Consider the following 20,111-nt stretch of genomic DNA (forward strand, 5'->3'; position numbering starts at 1 on the left):
TTTACTTTCTATTACTGTATACCAGAAAGGGTTAGACTAGGGGATATTACTTCCTGCTGATCAGGCCACAGTGTGACACCTTCTATATAAAGCACCATAAAACTACATTATTTAATAGACCTGAATACTGCATCTGCTTTCTTATCTCCTCTTAGGTGATTAAGTTTCCTACAAATGTTATTTGCTAATGTGGGGCCACATCTTCTCACAAGGTAAATCTGTGAAATTTGGCAGGCAGTTGGTTGGCTGCAGGTGCAAGATGAAAGACCTTTCCCTGGCTTTGCCAAGAAGAAAAATGATGTTGCTTTCAAGTCCTGGGAGAAATATTCTGATACAGAGGGTAGAACCTAGTTCTATGAAAGGAGAATAGAATTCATGGGCCCAAATGACATGCTTCTTTCCCTTTCAGGGAGTGTGTTACCACAAAAGAATAGATGGGGAATCACAAGTTTTGGTATCAATAAAATCCTCCTGCTAGGGGACCCCTGATATTTGGAGCTGCAGCCATCATGATGATAAATGATGACTTTTACTCTTACGAGCTATGAAAGCTTAATTAGAGCTTAGTTAAAGCTAATGCTCAGAATCTTTTGGAAGGTGGAGCCACTAAAAACTAACTTCCGCACTGAATAGCCCAGGTTTTGAAAAGTGTATATTTGAAATATGTGGTGTCAGCACTCTCTAGTCTGTCTGGGTCTTGACACCTAAGTTAAAGCAAGAGCTGATTATTTTTGCATTAGCATTTTCTTAGCCACAACTACAGGAAGCTGGGTGCCTGCATCTGCCTTGGCCTCCTTTGCATCTACACAGAAGGTCGTCTTTGAATGTGCAAGTCCAGCTCGCCGTACACATGTCTCAAGGTGTCACTGGTCATGCTGGCTATCAGCTTTCGAGGACCAGAGACCCAAGGTCGACATACTTCTTCCCATTGCACGGTGGTATTGGGCCGGATTTCACTGAAAAGATAGAAAAGAGAAGAAAGGTTGGCAAATTCAGCTTCCTGTCCTGATTGGGAAGTGATCAGAACCCTTTCCTGAGTCTCTTGCTTTCTTTCTCTCAGTTAATAATTCTTAGTGGCCTGGTTGGCTGATTCAGTAAGTTACAACCCAAGTAAGGTCCCCATATAAGACAGAGGCTGTCACTGACAGTCCCACTGGGTCATGTTTCTTCCATTTGGCTACATCTAGTGGCCTCCCAGGAGTTGAAAGATGCTGACTGAACCCCACTTAGCCACCAGGCAACTGAATTCTGGTTTGTCACCAGGCCTTCTATGGCAGCCTTATCTATGTGACTGATCTACATAGGCTCTTTTTTTTTTTTTTTTTGCCACTTTGGTTCCCTTCTGGGATTAGAGACCTATCTGAATCTGTATTTCAGATTATGAGACCTATCATGACACTGTAATTAGCCAACTCCCTTGGGATAGACCTTGTTTCCAGGCCCAGCATCTGGAACAGAGCCCCGATTGCTGTCATCTGACTTTGAATATCTTTATGTTTTGTAATTTGTAATCCTATTTCAACCACCACCCCTGCAACTTTCTGCTATTTATTTGTTCCTAATGCTCTATGTACCCAATGATGATACAGCCTTTGATGGTCCTGGTGTTCTCCTCTCCACCCCAGCCTTGTACCCTGAGGTCTTCCTGAGTTTCACGGGCAAGCCTACTCTAGTGGATGATTGACTCTAGTCAATCCCCACTGTGGAGATTTAGGCTTCTCTGGGTGATTCATACATATATATTAAAATATTCTCCCCTATAAGCCCTGGGAGGAGATTATATTCAGGTTTTATATGTGTGATAGTAGTACCTTGAGGTAAACACTCTTCAATACATTTTATAACTAAGAAAAATGGAGGGTTAACAAGTGAAGTTACTTTTTCCAGATCACAAAGTTAGTAAATGGGCAGAGATGAGATTTTAACCCAGGTTTATCTGAGTTCCAAAATCATGATTTTCTGCTACTACATATTGTATTTCATATTATATTCTACAAGAAAATACTTTTTCTAACCTCTATGCTTACTTTTTCATAGGTTGTATTTCTCAAGATAGATACTCTTCTGTTCAGTGTCAAGAGCTTCCTACAAATGTTCACTGCATTCCTGTTCAATGGTCTCTGACCCTCAGGAGGGTATGTGCTTGGTGACCTGGCACCGGACCCTGAGCCACCCTTTCCCTGGAAGAGTGGAGGTAGATGAATGAAGACCACCATGAGTGTTTTGAAAAGAGAAAAAAGGGGACTATTTTCAGGAGCACAGACCCCTGTCAGAATCAGAAAACTTTAGAAATCACTTAGTCCAATGTTGTCATTTTAGAGATCAGGAAACTGAGGTCCTAAACACCCTACTTAATCTCCAAGGTCACAGGACTCAATGGTCCAGATAATGGAAGAGCTGGAATATTCTTTCTAGAGTCCTATTAGTAGAATAGAATTTATACTATGTTGCCATTTATGAAAAATTGAACATCAGAAAAATGAGGGATGGTAAAAAGACTTGCCTCATAGCAAAAGTATTGGCTGCTTCTGCTCTGGGATGACACAATCTGTCCCATGTGGTTTTGTATAATGCAGTATATGGCTTCCTCCAAATATGACTCATTAGGCTGTAAAACCGGCTGGTTCTCAAAGTTACTTTATGGTCACTAAAATTGGCTCATTACTGGATATGAATTCTAATGAGCTTGGAGACGTAAAGCCTCTATAAATACTTAGCAATTTTGGGTGGTTAGAAGTTTTAAAAAAACACATTGTTATACTGTAGAACCTCTGTAAGTTGACCACCAGGGCACTGTAACAAACTGACAACCAGAGGTGGTCAACGTAAGGAAGTAAGCCTACTGTACTGATTGATATGTACATGTAGTACATATCCAGTCTATGAAAATTAGGTCAACTTACAGAGGTGGTCAATGTAGGGAGGGGGTCAACCATAGAGGTTCTACTGTATAGGCAGTGAAGAATACCAAGTAAAAAAATGGTCTTGCTCTGGGTGTGGTGGCTCACACCTGTAATCCCAGCACTGTGGGAGGCTGAGGAGAGAGAACTGCTTGAGCTCAGGAGTTCACAACTTGCCTGAGTGAGAGTGAGACTTTGACTCCCAAAAGAATGGAAAAACCTAGATGGGTGTTGCTGCGAGTGCCTGTAATCTCAGTGGCTTCTGGAGGCTAAGGCAGCGGGATACCCACAGCCTAAGTCTGAGATTGCAGTGAGCTATGACACCATTGCACTCTCCTCAGGGCATAAGGTGGGATTCTGTCTCAATGGGAAAAAAAGGGGTCTTATTTGTAGTATGGTTTCATAATTAGCACTATTACATGTGGAGTTTATTTAATGGTTTTATTTGCCTGTCGGATGGAGCTATAGAGAGAAAAGCAAATTGGAATGAATGTGTCCATTTTCTAAAAAATCAGACATTGCTAGTTAAATAATGTGAAACACCTAGCATCTGTATAGTGAAATACTCTCTACTGGTTACAAGCGCCATGGACTCTGAAGTCCAGGTACTTGGGCTTAACCCTTTCCTAGCTGTATAATCTTAGGCAATTTATAGTCTTTCTGTAAGCCTCTGTTTTCTCATCTGCAAAATGGGAACCATGCAGTGTTTACTCCATAGACTTACCATGAGGATTAGGCAGTCCAAGCAAAGTGCCCAGGACTGGGCCTGGTATGTAGTGAACATTCAGAAAATAGTAGCTATTGCCATTTCACCATAGTAGCAATCCAGTGCTTTAGCTAACTCCAGCTTTCAAGAGATGAATTTATTGTATGACAAAATTTTGCCAAATTAGCAGGTTATAGTGACATTTATGCAAGGTAATCTCTGGGCTATACATAATTTTTAAGCTGAGTAAAAAATGAAGGGAAAATTGCCCACATAACTAGTTTATTCACTACCTAACTAGCTATAGATGAATAAATCAGCCAATTCAAGCCCTAGAATGATGTTTATAAATATAAGTGAGTAGGCTGAATTCTATGCCAAACTCTTTTCCTCCAGTGGTGTGTGGACCTGGAGAATGGGTGAGTCTGTGCCACATAAGCGTGGCTGAATTTCAGTGAATTCTGTGTCAGTACACAAGAGGTCAGCGGTTCTCAGTTCTCTGGTGGGAGGGGCCTCTAATTAGATGAATGGAAAGGTACAGGGTAAAGACTGAGGAGGAAAAGGGAATTACCAGCACAAGGCTGAGTTTCTAATCCACCCAATAATAAAGGCATTTTTACCCCCTGATGACAGGTAAGAAAAGTACACTTTTAAGACATCAAATGGCATCCTCCAGATTGCACAGCTGGGAAATGGGTAAGCTAGACAAGAATCCCACTACTCACACCAGCACCCACAACCCAGCAGCCTATGAAAGGATCTGGAGCTGTGGGAACAGCTGAGGTCAGAAAAAGATAGTGGGACTTAAGAATGGAAATATGTCAGAGGACCTGAAGAAAGTGCTTATACTGAGAAAAGAGGAATGTGTTGTAGAAAGGAATTCTGTGCCTCTTGAGGATCCATAGATGCCATAGAGAAAGCACTCAGGGGCTGAGTGAGGCATGTCATACCAGATGCAATGAAGAGGGACCTGGGGGGCCAAAGGAGCTGGGCATCACTAAGCTTTTGACTAGGTAGCTGGGAGAAGAGCTCTTAGGAAGAAGAACTGTCAACAAAGTTAACAGTGACTCAAGGGCTTCAGCTAGATGAGCCTTCAATTGCCCTGCAGGGCCCGGGGTCATAAGCACCACTTCCCACACAGCCAAAGTGAAGGGGAAAATATGGTGCCATACATCTGTGTGTGACCTATTCCATATAAAGTTGTTGATAGAACCTCAATATTTCTTCAAATGTCATTAAAATAATATGTATTTCAGCTGGCTGTGGGTGTACATCCATTGGGGTAAAAGGGAAAAGCTTCCCAATATCAGAAGTGCAGATCCTAAATAAGAAATCCCTTTTTCTGTCAAATCCATGGCTAGTGAGTTGAAAAAGGCATCTATGGCCTTGGGGAGCTCTCTTTAGGAAGCTGCTCTAGGTATTAACTTTGATACTGATAAACTAAAATGTGTACATTAATTTGGTATGTGTTAATACTTTTCTTAATTTTTGTTCTTTATAAATGTGGCTAAGTTACTTTTACCAGCTATATAAAAGCCAAATTATGTGAAAAATGGACACAGACATAACCTATATATGAGTATTTTGTCAAACACAGTGAATTGATTTTATGATCAAGTTTTGAAAAACATTGACATCATCATTGTTTTGTAAAAGGTGGACACTTTTGGATACTGCATAGGGTGAGGAGAGGGTAGGGGTAAATTAATACTTGTACTGCATTTATAATCATGGCAAGACATGGTAAATGCCCAGCATTGTTAGAAATGTGTTCTTCTTATTATTATCATTATCACCACGATTGCTGTGGTTTATTGTCTGCTCTGCTGGAAGTCTCTGCAAAATTATTTAGGGAAGTTTCTCCTGTCCATATGCAAAGAGACAATTCTCTGTCCTTAATTGACAGTAATCAATTCACTATGAATATAAGTTTGAGATAGTTATTTCTCAACAGCCGTGCTACTTTAACCCAAACCTATTCCTTCTTTCTCCCCTGGTTTCCCCAAGTGATCAATAAGTGTCACTTTGTGAAACAGTTGTCCTGCTTAAGAATCTGACCTGGGACCATGTGCCCTAGGTAACTGCCTCAAAGAGAAAGGAAATCTTGAGCTGTACTATATCATTTGCATTAAAGTGTCCACATAGTGATGTGTACATACAAAAATACTCATATGTGAAGGTACACATGCATGCCATTGTACCTACTGATAAATACATAACAGAAAGAGAGAGAAAAAATCATTTGCCCATTTTGGTAAGTGGAGTAATGTTGGAATAATCATATTTCCTGGGGTTGGATGTTGTGATAAATGATTCTGAGTAATGTGCTGAGCCATCAAGCTACACTGGTCATTTATCATCTTGAATGCACACAGGCAAATGGGATTATTATTACAATAAACTGCAACTACCTATGGTTTGTCCTCTGTGTATCTAGCCCTCAACTACTGTCCTACTTGAGGAACTTAAAGTTTAAACAAAGTCAGGGAATTTTTTTTTCTCGAAATAACTCACTGAACCTGATCATTTTTTAAAGAGAAAAATGAATCTGGAAGATGAATTATTTGATGCTCTGGAAGCACTGAGTGCAGAAAACTTAAAAGCGGTCTGGAAGTAGAACCTCTGAGCATTTGAGATGGGCAGGAGGCAGGGGAGAGCAAGCAGTTAAGACATCATGAGTAGAGTTGGCTTAGAACCTGGGGGAGACATGGCACCACTTTCCTTGTTGCTAGTTCCAATTTTCTGCTCATTCGCTTCCATTTTCCAGGCCCTCTGTTTTAGGCTAAAGACCCCCTGACTTCTAGACACAACACCTGGCAGGATACTGGTGGACGGGTAGAGGTAGTGATTCCCCAACAGTCTGAGATCTGCATTCCAGAGAGGAACACAGTCTTGCAGAGGATTTTGGCTTTATGAAATGGCACTTTCTAGGGGTCCAAGTTATCACATGGATCTGGCATTCCTAAATCAGACCTCAGCAACACAGGGTACAGTCGAGTGTTTCTAATTATTGGACCATACAGAAGTGGGCACTGGCTGGTTCAGGCCTTGGTTATAAAGGTGTGTGCTGGAGTCAGGAGGAAAGAGAGAGTAATACTTGCTCCAAAGCCCTAAGCCCAGCTTAGGTAACAAATGCTTTCTATATCATGTTTTCCCCCACCCCAATTTTTGAATATCTTTGAAAAACAAAACTCCCTTTGCCTGGGAGAGATTCCATCTTGGATCTTGGTTTCTATAACTATTCAGCCATTAAAAACAAACAAAATCTTGTCATTTGCAACAACATGGATGGACCTGGAGGACATTATGTTAAGTGAAATAAACCAGACACAGAAAGACAAGTACTAGATGATATCATTCAACCGAAATTTTTAAATGATAAAGAGTATAACAGTGGCTACCAGAAACTGGAGGGGGTAGGGCAGAGGGAGTATGAGGAGAGATTGGTCAATGAGTACCAAGTGCTGAGGAGGGAGAATGCACTAGTGAAGATGGTTAAGAGTGAGGTATTGCACAAGATAGCTAGAAGGGAGGGTTTTAAATGTTTTGCCTTGAAGAAATGATAAATTCATGAGGTGATGGATAGGGTAATTACCCCAATTTGATAATTATACAACAAGCACATGTATCACAACATCAAACTGTGCCACCTAAATATGTACAATTACAATCCTACCAATAAAAATTGTTTTAAAAGAGATTGAGAACTGTTATGGACTAAGTATTTGTGTTCCCTAAAATCCACTTGTTCCAGCTCAGACCCCCCAATGTGATAATATTTGGGGATGGAGCTTTTGGTAGGTAATTCATTTTGATGAAGTTATTAGGGTGGGGCCCTTATGGTGGGATTAGTGCCCTTAAGAGAAGAGATACCATAGAGCTTGCCTGCCTCTCTCTGTACCATGTGAAGACACAGTAAGAAAATCCCTGTGACAACTTGGACCCCTAGAAAGTGCCATTTTGTAGAGCCAAGAAGAGAACCCTCATTAAGAACCACATTGCCCTACTGCTGTATCTGAATATTTCAAAGGCCATTAAAGTCTCAGTCCAATGTAAAAACAAAAGAAAGAAACAAACAAACCAAAAACTCAATTGGTCAGTGTTTGATCTTGGACTTCTCAGGCTCCAGACTGTGAGAAATAAATGTCTATTTTATAAGTCCCCTCATCTCTGGTATTTGCTACTGTAGCCTGAACTAAGAACTCTCAGCTTTCTGTCTAACTATCTGTCTGCCATAGCTGAATATGATGATAATAACTACTAATGGGGTCTTAAGCCAATGGGATAATAACTACTAATGGGGTCTTAAGCCAATGGGATAACCACTAATGGGGTCTTAAGCCAATCTGTCCATATAGGGACAGATCTTGCTCATCCTTTCACTGATTCATCCCAATTTTCCCTACCTCAGTGTCAGACATTAGTAAGCAAAGCATTAAAGACTTAACCTACTTTGAGCCTGTAGCCTCCTGAATGGAGGTTATGGCACTTAGAAAGAATTCATCTTTTCTAAGACACAGAGGGTCCCTTTTCATGCTTTGGCTTTGATCAAGGTGGAATTCTTGAGACAGTCAAAGTATAAAGGTAGCAAGAGTTTCTAGCACAGTCAGACAAAGCCTGTGGGGTTACTGCTTGAGAAGGAAAAACTAGATACAGAGGGGGCTGTTTGGAAGAGAAAATGTATTTTACCTTGCGGGAACAATTCTTGCATCTGATTCAAATGGGAAGGTGCGAGAGTGGGTGAGTGAGACTCGTTTCTGACAAAGGCAGAGCTATCACTGCTGATCCCTCCCTCTAGCTGGGACTGATTTCTAATTTACTTCCTTTTTTTGTTCTTGCAACTTTTCTATTAGCACAAGGAGGTTGTTATGTTTATTGTTTGCATTTTTTCAAAAAATGCTCAAATTATCTTCTCTGTTGTTCATTGCATCTACAATCAAGCATCTCTTAAATGATGGGATGAAGAGCTGTGAGTATTGTTAACTTGAAAGAAATGCACAGACCCCTTCATGGGTAATAAAGGTGTCCAAGAGGAGAGAGTGAGGCCTTGAACTTGTCCCACAGATTCCTGAGTGGGATAGTTTCCATGAAAGACACTGGGAAAACTGCTAAGATAGTTGGTCATAAGGCAGTTTCCAAAGTCCTACACCTCCCTTTCTATGGCTTAGAAGGTCAACCCACAGGAAATGTGCTTGATTGATTGATGCTGACAGAGACTTATTGTGGTAGAAATGAAAGTAATAAACCTCAAAGATTGGGATCCATTCCGGGTGTCACACTTTAAGAGGAGGACTGACAAATTGGAATGTGTGGGAGAGAGAGGGAGCTGAAACTACATTAGAGGAAAGAAAAAGTCAGGGCAGATATTTGGCTCCAAGTAGAGAAGATGCAAGGAAAACAAGACAGCTGTTTGCAAACATCTACAAGGCATATGACAGAAGAGAAATGGGTCATATTTTATGCCAGTCCAAAAGGCAGAATTAGGATCATTGGTGGGTTCGAAAGGTAGAAAACATATATATGTATATATATATATATATTTTTTTTTTTTTTAATTTTTTTTTTTCCCTTGGGACAGAGTCTCACTCTATTATCCTGGGTATAGTGCTGTGATGTCATCATAACTCACAGCAACCTCAAACTTCCGGGTTCAAGTGATCCTCTTGCCCCATTCTTCAAAGTAGCTGGGACTACAGGTGCCCACAACAATGACAATTTTTCTGTTTTTAGTAGAGACAGGGGTCTCACTCTTGCTCAGACTGGTCTTGAACTCCTGAGCTCGGGTGATCCACCTGACAGCCTTGCAGAGAGAGAGAGAGAGAGAGAGAGAAAGCGCTTATCACAACCCCACACTGTCTGCCCATTGTCCACTCTCCAGGGCTTACCGGAACATCCTCCTCCTTGGTCTCAATATTCCAGGACCATCCAGGTAGAGCCAGACATTTTGCAGAGTTTCTTTTAATGGATTGGTGAACTCAACTGTCACAACCATTTCAGAACCAACTACCTTAGCACCACGGACCTACAGAACAAATTGAAGGAGAATGAAGCTCATTAGCAGGAAATAAAACCTCTTTCTACTCTTTTATCTCTCTGTTTCCTCTTTTGCTAAAGTTTTAGAATGTAGCTTTTTTTTTTTTTTTTGGCAATAGAACCAGTTTGATGAGGATAGCTTCTTGCTTTGACTGGGGGATGCCTATTGAGGAAAAAATGGAAAATTACTAATTAGGATCACACTCTTTTCCTCATTATAAAACCAACTTAATTAGAGTTCAGGCCAATAGCCATGGCCACTGGCTGCTCCTTGTCAGCAGGAAGTGAAAGTGCATTTGGCGTAGCAACATCTCCACAGTGAAGGCTGCCAAGTGGACTTTGCTTCTGGATTGGGCCCAGATTTCCTACCAGGACTCAGGGGATCCCTGAGTTCAAGAGGTAGAAAATGCTCCAGGGGGTTATTTCTTCTTACTTTCAGAGATATTAGAAAAAAGATGTGTCCAAGAAAGGAGTCCTTACTACTGAGTGTGAAGAAGTGGAATCTGGACACTAAAATAGGGGAAAGAGATTTTTTTCTTTTAAATCTACAGCCATAATATCTAAGTCTAGTAAGGTATATGACTACTTGCTGGTGAGTTTATGTGTAATGACTCTCAGAAGGATCAGGTGTTTGGCAAAGCATCCCAGGAGGTGGCCGTGCTTGGCACTAGCTGAGATTGTTACTAACCTTGGGGCCTTGGGTGACTGATTCAAGCTTTCTGAGACTCAGTTTTCTTGTCTCTAGGTTGAACTGACATTTATATGAGGTAATCCATGTAGAATGCTGTTGTATTATTATACCCTATGCTGTGTATACTCTGTGCTATATACTTGGAAGTATATGTGCTCCCAGTGCAAACACAATGAGCAGGAAAATACCCAGATGGTTATAAGACTTGTCTATTTGTTTAGTGGATGTGAATGCCAAATAAATGGTTCTGAATCAGCTCTATGTGATGTGGGTACCAGATAATAACAATTCTTCCCTCATGAGAGAGGGTTTGAATGAGCAGCTAACACATGGCAAGGCCCCCAGAAAAGACTCAGTACATCATAGTTCTTGATTGTTTAGAGTAGCAGTCCCCTGGGTGAGTTGTTTTATTACCCTTATGTTTTAGCTCACTTTTAACTCCAGTACCTAGCCAGAATCCAATAATATTTGCTAAATTAGGTTAATGAGAGAGAAGAAAAAATAACAAATTAGGTTGATGGCTCAAAAATAGAATTTACTGGATTTCTGAGTTTTTAATGTGACAACCTGGCCATTATTATACTTTTTAATTTTTTGTTAGTCAGTATATACTGTAGATGAACACATGTGGAAATAAGCCTTTCTTATGAAGAGACAAAAAGATGAAGGACATTGACCAGAGAGGAGGACCCTTGCTTACTGACTCCACAGTAGAAAATAAAATCTTCCTGATTTGATCATTACATACTATGCATGCATCAAAATATCACATGTACCTCATAAATGTGTACAATTACTGTATATCAATAGAAAAAGAATAAAATCTTATGGCTACTAATCAAGCCATGGTTTGTGCCTAAACTTATGTCTATAGAAGTTTTTAAATCGATAAGAAAAATTGAAACTTTCAGACAATTCCTCAAGTTTGTTACATTTAAGACTCCATGCCCTGGGGAACAGTGGGTGGAGAGCCGGGTTCAGGGGAATTAGGGGTAGGACAATGGCAATGATGGCAACAATAGCAGGTGCATGGCTTGTGTGCCACACAAGAAATCCAGCACTTTAACCAGCCGTCCTCGATCTGGTGGGCATGATAAAGTCACCAGGGGAACTTTAAAAAGACAGAGGTCTAGCCCTACCCTGTATAATTAAATTAGAATCTCAGGTGGTGGAGCCTGTCATTCATTTATTTGATTTCTAAGGCTCAGCCCAGTTGACAGCCATGATTCATATATATTCTGACATATGCCTCCCAACACTAGGGCTGGATTTGTATCAGCTCTAGGGAACTTGGGAACAAGATGATATTATAATAATAGTTATTCCCTTTAGAAGAAGGTTTTCTGGGGCAGGATCATTGATGCCAGGCATTCTATTTTATGAAAAAGAAAACCATGATGTAGGGAAGTAAGTAAATTGCCTGAGGATTGGAAGCTAGTAAGTGACCAGGCTAGGACTCAATTTCAAGTCTGTCCAGCCTGGATTCTAAGACAAAGTCCTGGACTCCGAAGCCAGAGCTGTTGGGAAAGCTAAAAACTTAGCAGTAACCACTTTGTACTAAGGTCTGAAATGCCAGTTGGGAAATAGGGGAGATTATCAAATTGGTGGGGACAGTGTTGGATTTGAAGCTGCAGTGACAAGTCTGAGAATAAATAAGGCCCAGTGGGGGAGGATGCTGGTTAAATAATAGATAACTGGCAGGCTAGCACAAATGTGGATGGATCAGCCTTGTTTGAAGGCTGTGGCAAAGCCAATAGTCATGGTCTGGATCAGGGTTTCTCAGCGTCAGCTCTACTGACATTTTACGCGGGATACATCTTTGTGGTGCAGCTGTCCTGTGCAATGTAGGATGTTCAGCAACATTCCTGGTTTCTATCCACTAAATGCCAGGAGCAACCCCCACCCAGGTCATCACGACTAAAAGTTTCTCTAGCAATTGCCAAATATCCCTTGGAAACCAAAATTGCCCCCCTCCCGGGCCCAGGTGGAAAACCAGGTGGAAACCTCTGGCATAGACAAAACATAAGGAAGACAGACTGAATTTTTTACTTTCTTTCCAGACGTCCTGATTCTATTCACTTAGATATTGGAGGCATAGAATGGCATTAGAATACTTTACATGGTACTCTGGGTTTGATTCTCAAGTGTGTCCAGTCAATTTTTCCTGCATTAGGAAAACTTTCAAAAAAATGTTTGGATTAAAAAAAAGTAAAATAAAGATAATACTTACAAAAGCTCTTTAAATCAGAGAAGGTGGAGCTGCTGCTGATTTGGCTTTTCCATGGCATGCTATTGTGAGTGTAAGCCCCTTAAAAAAAATTAATCTGATAGTAGCTACTGACCCTTTTTCCACACAGAAATGCACAGTGACAAATAAGATATACACGCTATGAACATTGCTTTTTAGGGAATGCACTGTAGACCTGTGAAACTCTCTAAAAGCCCATGAACCCCTGATTAAGAACCCTTTCCCTATCAGTAGGTTTGCTCTACAAGAAGACCCCATATGCTGCAGAAATCAAAGTACACCCTTCCAGGTTACTGATGGCAGTGACAGAGAACATTTAGTATTTGAAAGACCGGCCCATTCATTTGGCCTTCTTAAATAGGCTTCAATTCTGAATATGATCAGAAGGTTAAGCCTTGGATAATTTCATGAGTCATGCCTAATCAGTTTGCTTCCAGATATTGCCTCTGTAATGAGCTGCTGGCAGGAGTATATCAATACTGCCCAGACTTCCCTGATACTGGAGTGGGAAAAAGGCTGGGAGGGGTGCGGGGATGAGAGGAGAGGCTCTTCAATGATTGTAAAGTACTTCTTTTGCAATTAACAAAGACTCCTTGTCCATTTTCTGACATTTGTCTCTTGCACTGAGAATTTAAACGTACTTCTTCTGCCTACCGAGATGATACTGAATATCATCTCAGACCCAAATAATAGAAAAACCTGTCCAATGTTCAATATCATTGTTTTCTGCTTGGGGAATTTAAGCAGCGGTGTCTCTTCCCCCTCACTTCTTTTGAGGAAAATGGAGCTTATGCATGGTGTTTTCAGGTTATGTGTTGATTTAGGTGATGCATCATGCTATGGCATCTATAAAAGGCTGAGAACAATGACTATTAAAGGAGAAAATGTCTGTTTGCATCAGATTCTTTCAGGAATCCATGCAGCTCCCTTTTCTTTGTTGCTGTAAACCTAATTCTGTATCTTTGTAGTTGTATTTCTGATTTTCTTGGTCTCATAAAGTCTTAAATAAAGGGAGCCTTCAGGAAATTTGGAGAAGTTTATTTAAATTAAGAAAGAACTTTTATGTGTATTCACTTTAGAGTATCCATTACTTGAACCAGAGAAAAGAATAAAACATACGTCACACTTGGTGACACTGAATGTTTTTCTGTAGATTACATGGCCTTAATTTTTTCAATTTTCCATTTAAAATATTTCTGTTTTTTAAAATAGACCTGTTATATAATACTTTTCTAAATTAAGTACCAAATTCACCAATATCAATCCACTGAGTTCTTGTGCTTTATGCTATTTCATGACAAGAACTTGCTATTCTGATTCTTTAGTGAATCAAAAAGTTACCAACACACACACACACACTTATTATAGATACCTTTTGGAAATCACAAAATATCACACACTTAGCATACTCTTTACAAAATACCTAACATTATTCAAAACTGAAACTGAAATGAAGAAAAAAAATTGAGACAGAGTTAGAACGAATTAAATTGGCAATTTGGTGCACATGATTTATTAGTGAACCAAACAGCCCTAATTTGAAGTGTTTTCAATCACGTATTTTATGTATTACTGGAAACTGATTTTTCTCCCTTTTCCTTCATCTGAGGTCACAGTAATAAGCAATTTCTTGTCGGTCAACTCTACCTACCAGCACCTGCACCTCTGCTGTTCCCAGGTGACACTTAGGTTAACCTTTACTAACTAATGCTAGTGGTTCCACCGTGGTCAGGCCATGTTCTCCGTCTGTGCAGGGTAATACGGTAGCCACCAGCCACTTGTGGCTGTTTATGTTTAAATTAATATAAATGCAATGTGAAGAAAAATCAGTGCCTCAGTCCCACTAGCCACATTTCAAGGAGTCAGTAGCCCCCTTGTGGTTATTAGGACTCTGTGTTTTAGATAAGATTGTTCCCAGAATCTTAGAAAAGTTCTACCAACTCATTTAATCCTCACAACACTATGAGGTTGATACTATGAGATTTGATCTTACAGAGGAGGAAACTGAGGCACAAAGTTAAGTCACTTATTCAGGTTCACACAGGTTATAAGTAGGGTAGGTGAGACTTGACTGTGGACTGTCTGGTGCCCAAGTCATTGCTTAACCCCACCCTAAGCCGAGTCTGATTAATATTAATGGCAGTAGTAACAGTAAATAGCTTACATTTATTTAGTGTTTACTTTCTCATGCAGGCAGTCTGTTCATCATTTTATGTACCATTAACTTATTTAATCCTCTCTACATCCCTATAGGGTTGGGGGCAGATGTTATTATTATTCCTATTCTATCAACATGAAAGTGAAATTCAGAAGATAAATAAAATGCTTAGAGAGCCGTGAAGTTGGTAGAACTTAGATATAAATCCAGGTCTTTCTGACTCTAATTCATTGGTTTTTAAAACTACATAAACCTGTGATCTCTGACAGAAGAGAGATAAAAATAGTAACTTTTTTTTTGCTGCAAGAGCTTCTTTATTTTCTGAAATCCACAGAAGAATCATTTGCAGTGTTACCTTTATATGTTGTCACTAAAGTAGCAGTTGAGGACAATGATTATAAGTTGACCCTGAACTAAATTTGAAAACGCATCTATAACTTACCTCTTTCTTTTTGACATTATAGAAAAAGAGCTGGATTCCTGTGCCAGAGTAGTATGTGACAAGGTAGCCTTGGGGCCTTGATATATATTACTGGATGATAATACGGATTTCTATATAGGATCTTCTATTTTAAAAATGAGAGAGAAGCCATTTTTAAAAAGATAACTGGTAACCTAAATATACTGGGATTCCACGCAGGTGCATGGAATTAGTTACTCTTGATTTTTTTTTTTTCTTTGTGTGCACCTCCTTTTTTAAGATTAAAAAGATAGAAATAAACTTAAGAAAAATAGCAAACAGGGAATACGTAGAACAAACTGTTTTAGCTACTCTGGGTTTCAGTGATTTCTCATTTCCATTCTCAAAAGCCCATTCCATTCTGTTCTGTAGTTGCCCTGAAGGGAGAGATGAAATACACATCTTGGAGGAGCAGGGCTCGCTCATACACATGGTCTAGGATATTTTATCCCGGCTAGGTATATACACTGTCTGATTCCAAAGGCCATGAATGGGTGGAGAGTCAGCTACCCAAACACACAAGCTGTGGCTGAAGATACCTCTACTGAGGGCATTCGGGTAGTAGTCTTCCCCTGTTCAAAGGCCTTCACAACAGGACTTCACAAATACCTTTGATTGATTTTCTCCACAGGCAGCCTGGGACTGTGTCAGGGATATAATTGTGATGGCTGAGATGCTATCCCTGATGAAGCTCAGGGAAAAACAACCTGGATTCAAGGGCTGAGGACCAGGAGCTGCCACTGTGTGTCCCTGGGCAAGTCACTGGACCTTTCTTATGGAGTTAATGGGATGATATGATGTAATATCTTGTATTAGAGCATCTCAAACATTCTAGCATTTATGGAATCTGAGGTTTACAGGGAGAAAGTGTTGCCAGGGTGACCATTAGACCTCCTCACCCACAAGGTCCCCTATGGGGAATGGTGGGTATTTGATTTTCCAGGCACAAGTGAAGAGAGCCACAAAGGAGTAAAACAGAGAAGCTACTCACAGTCCCTGGCTGACCTCTCCTGCAGGGCGGTGGGCAGGGAGGATGGGGTGAGTCCTGCTGATGGGAGGCATAAAGGAGCCTGAGAGCACAGGGGGAGTGGAGAGAGAATATGCTGGGTTGGAGACACTGAGGGGAAAAGGTCATGTCCAGGGATCGTCCAGGGACCGTGCAGTCTCTGTTTTCACTTTCTGCCTCCATGGAGAGTTTAGGGTATTTAGGCTCTCATGGAACAAAATGAAACTGCAGTTAAGTCTGATAATGTAGCCAGTGAGACCACATCTCAGGTGGCTTCCTTGATTTTAACTCTTGCTCCAGGATAAAGGTAATGAATGGGGATGGTGGTGGAATGAGGCCCAGTGCCCTCCACAGCAGCCAGGCCACATGCTGGTGGGCCGTGTGTGCGTGAACAGGACAGAACCCAAGGTGATTCCAGTGACTGTCAGTAGAAATTGCCAGTTGCTCATGAAAGGCCCCAGTTAGAACAAAACATTAAGATAGTTGTTAAAAAATAAAAAAAAGAAAAGCTAGTATCACCTGTGGAAGAGGTTTGGACATGGGGCCAGAGTCACAAGCTATCTATGCAAGGTAGAAGAGGGAGCCCCTTTCTCTGGGGTGTCCAGCTCCTGGCTAGGCTGTAGGGCTCAGTGGGTGGCTAGTGGGCTGGGCTCAGCCTTCTCACTGTCCTCCCCCCGATGAGTGTGGTCTGCACCAGGGTATGTGATAGCCTGAAGGGGTACGGCCTGAGGAAGGCCCCACATCCTCTCTGGGGTCCACTGTGGCACTTCCCCAGGACCTGCTTATCCACACAGAGTGGCCACATGGCTGGTTGGTGCTGGCATGTAGACATTCTGCTTGCTGAAGATGATGCAAATGGATTAAACCTCTCTCCCAGGCCCTGTGTGCACTGTCCTTAGGAGAGGAGCACCTCAGGCTCTGTGGAAGTGGTGGTCGTCTCAGACCAAAAGAGAGCAACTGCCCTCCTAGAGATGATCCTGGCCAGACTGTGTCAAAAGGAAGTACAGGCAGTCTCCAAGTGTACAGGCAGTCTCCAAGTTACAAACCTCCAACTAAGGTATAGCTTGCACTTATGAACGGAGGCCATTACAGCAAGTCCCCATGTTGCTAACATCCGACTGACATACAACACAATTACAGATGAAGGTTATTATAGGTAATAGGTAAATGTACCTATTCCATCTTACATACAATTCAACTTAAGCACAAACCTACAGGATCTATCTCCTTTGTAACCCAGGGACTACCTGTAACAGCAATCTACTTCCATTTCAAAGAAAGATGCAATAAATACATTCTATTTTTTTTGAGACAGAGTCTTACTCTGTTGACCCAGGCTAGAGTGCTGAAGCATCAGCCTAGCTCATACTATTCTCCTGCCTCAGTCTCCCTAGTAGCTGGGACTATAAGTACTCACCACAATGCCTAGTTGTTTTTCTATTTTTAGTAGAGGCAGAGTCTCACTCTTGCTCAGGCTGGTCTTGAACTGCTGAGCTCAAGAGATCCTCCTACCTTGGCCTCCCAGAATGCCAGGGTTATAGGTGTAAGCTACCATACCCAGCCAACATATTCTTAATGTTGAATTTTTCTCTGATATATTTTTTTGAAAATCCCTTCTTATTTGCTACAACTTATTTATAGACTGAATGCCAAATAACTATATGTCAAATAAATTGAATAAATGCATGAATAAATAGAGAGTGACTAAGCAAGGAGATAAATGCATACTATAAAGTTATTTTAGGTAACAGGCAAAATAAATAAGGAACAAATGTATGCTAATAAAAACTCTTGGAAACTGTTGTTCACATTTTAAAAGTTTAAGCATTTACAAAAGAGTTTAAAGCACCTGTTTTCTCCTGATTATAATTTTAAAAAGTCACATACATAGAAAATGGTTATATTTTCTCCCAGCAAAATTGCTGTTGGTTATAAGAGAAAATTAGTGCTATTGGTGATCGGTGATGTTCTGTGAACAGGATTTGTTCCAGGTGATAATACTACAGAGGTGTTGGCTCCTGAGCTGTTTTAGAATGACTGATAGAAGCAGAGGTCCTCTGACAAACTTGGATGATTTTTTTCTCCCCCAGACTTACACCAGGCTTTTCAAGACCAGCATTCCTGGGTTTTCACAGGGAATGATACTCAGCCTCTGGTGATCAGAGCCAAGAGGTTTCATGCCACTAGGTGAGGGTGACATTCACTTTACTACCCTAAGCAACTCTCTGAGCTGTGACCCCTGGATTCCCAGGCAGGGATGAGACTAGAGAGAAGGGAGGAACCAACAACAACTACCGGGCCTTGGAGTGGGCCACAAATTCTCACAAACATTATTACAGTTGGGAACCCCCACAACAGCTCTGTGTTTTGTGTATGATTGTAACTAATAGGCAGAGGGGTATAGTTATTAGCATGATTCACTTTGCAAAGGGGATAATGAAGTTCAAAGAGAGAGGATGTGTGTGTGTATGTGAGAGAGAGAGAGGGAGAGAGAGAACAATCAAAACATGGGAAGTCGTAGAAAAATTCCGTCTGATTTTAATGAAATATGCTTCTCTCATCAAAATATTTTGACAGCGTGGGGAACGAGATACGTGCTCATTAAAGCTTAATGACTGTCGCTCCCTGCCTTTTTCCATATGAGGATCACACACTCTGACTCACGCAGGGTGGGTGCTGGGAATAGTTAATTGGGAGCATGATTTACCCCAGTCCCAATCTGTATCACCACAGGGGTGAATGCAGACTGGGTTGATTAGGATGCATGGGCATGCCTCCACTGGTCTAACTGCTCTGGCGGACAATGACTTGGATTCAGGCAGGTGGGCCCAATATTGTTCCAGCTTGGCCTAGTTTTACTCTCAAAAGGGAATTAGGTAAAAACAGCTGGAAACCAGCCACCAGGCAACTCCAGTTCCAAGGCTGAGCTGGGGACTCCCAGAAGAAGACAGTGCTTTGGTCAAAGGCTTTGAAGAGAAGGGGGAAAGAAAAGAGGCTCCAGCTGGTGGAAGGGCAGGGTTGACAGTTATGTTATTAAACATTCGTGCTCTGGAATCTTCAGTGAAGCCACTCTGTCTGCAGAGTCGATTATAAACCTCTCATCCAAAAATTTTAGGCTCACTTCAAAATGGCCCCCAGCTGCCTTTGTCCGGTTCTCATCACTTGTCCCTTGTCCCCAGCCTCCACCTCAGCCAAGGCAGGCTTCTCCCCACTTCCTACACCCCCCCCGCCCTTGCTAACATTTCCTCTACTATCTGGAATGTTCTCTCCATCCGTCTCAACTGGCTCAAATGCTATCCACTCACTGGGGATTACCTACCACTCTGCAGCCCTGATTCTTGATATCCCACTCCACTCAGGCTTGTGTGATCTCACCTCCCTTGAACACAAACCACTTTGTGAAAGCAATTAGCACCTTCTGCTTTCTGTGAAAGTTCCCATGTGAGAGTAACCTAGCCTGGCAGCTACCTGAACAGACTTCTGAGTCAGGAAGACCTGGGTGAGAAGCTTTGTGCGAGATCATAGGTAAGTTACTTCCGACCAGCAACAAGGGCAATAACAACAATAGCCAACATCTACCAGATGGCCACTGTGACCCAGGCACCAGGCATCCACTGACTCATTGAATTCAAGGACCTTAGGAGGTGTGTTGTCATTTCCTTTGTCTTGAAGACGAGAAAACAGAAGCCAAGGGAGGTTAAATGATTTGGAGGTGGGGGGGGTTACACAGTCATTATGTTGAGAAAATAGGCTTTGAACTTAGTTTGGTTCTAGAGCTTGCATTTTGACCACTATGCTACAAGGCACTGCCCTCTGGGTCTTTCACTTTTCTTATCTGCAAAATGGGGGTTGCAGTCATATCCTCCTCATAGGACAGCAATGAGCATTAAATAGGAAGGTACAAGAGAA

The 20,111-nt window shown here is 41.4% G+C and overlaps 1 protein-coding gene across 1 annotated transcript in view; it reads right to left on the reverse strand.

The window, feature by feature from the left end:
- Positions 1-441: 441 nt before the first annotated feature.
- Positions 442-20,111, reverse strand: part of F13A1 (coagulation factor XIII A chain) — a 149,958-nt gene continuing 130,288 nt past the window's right edge. The window contains exons 13-14 of the mRNA XM_012804212.2: positions 9,492-9,628; positions 442-956 (exon numbers count right to left, since the gene is read on the reverse strand). Coding sequence (XP_012659666.1) covers positions 803-956; positions 9,492-9,628 — 291 coding nt within the window. The 3' untranslated portion in view covers positions 442-802. The remainder of the gene's footprint in view (positions 957-9,491; positions 9,629-20,111) is intronic.

The sequence above is a fragment of the Otolemur garnettii genome, unplaced genomic scaffold (genome assembly GCF_000181295.1).
Source record: "Otolemur garnettii isolate 467f Iridium unplaced genomic scaffold, OtoGar3 scaffold00026, whole genome shotgun sequence".
Lineage (NCBI taxonomy): Eukaryota > Metazoa > Chordata > Mammalia > Primates > Galagidae > Otolemur > Otolemur garnettii.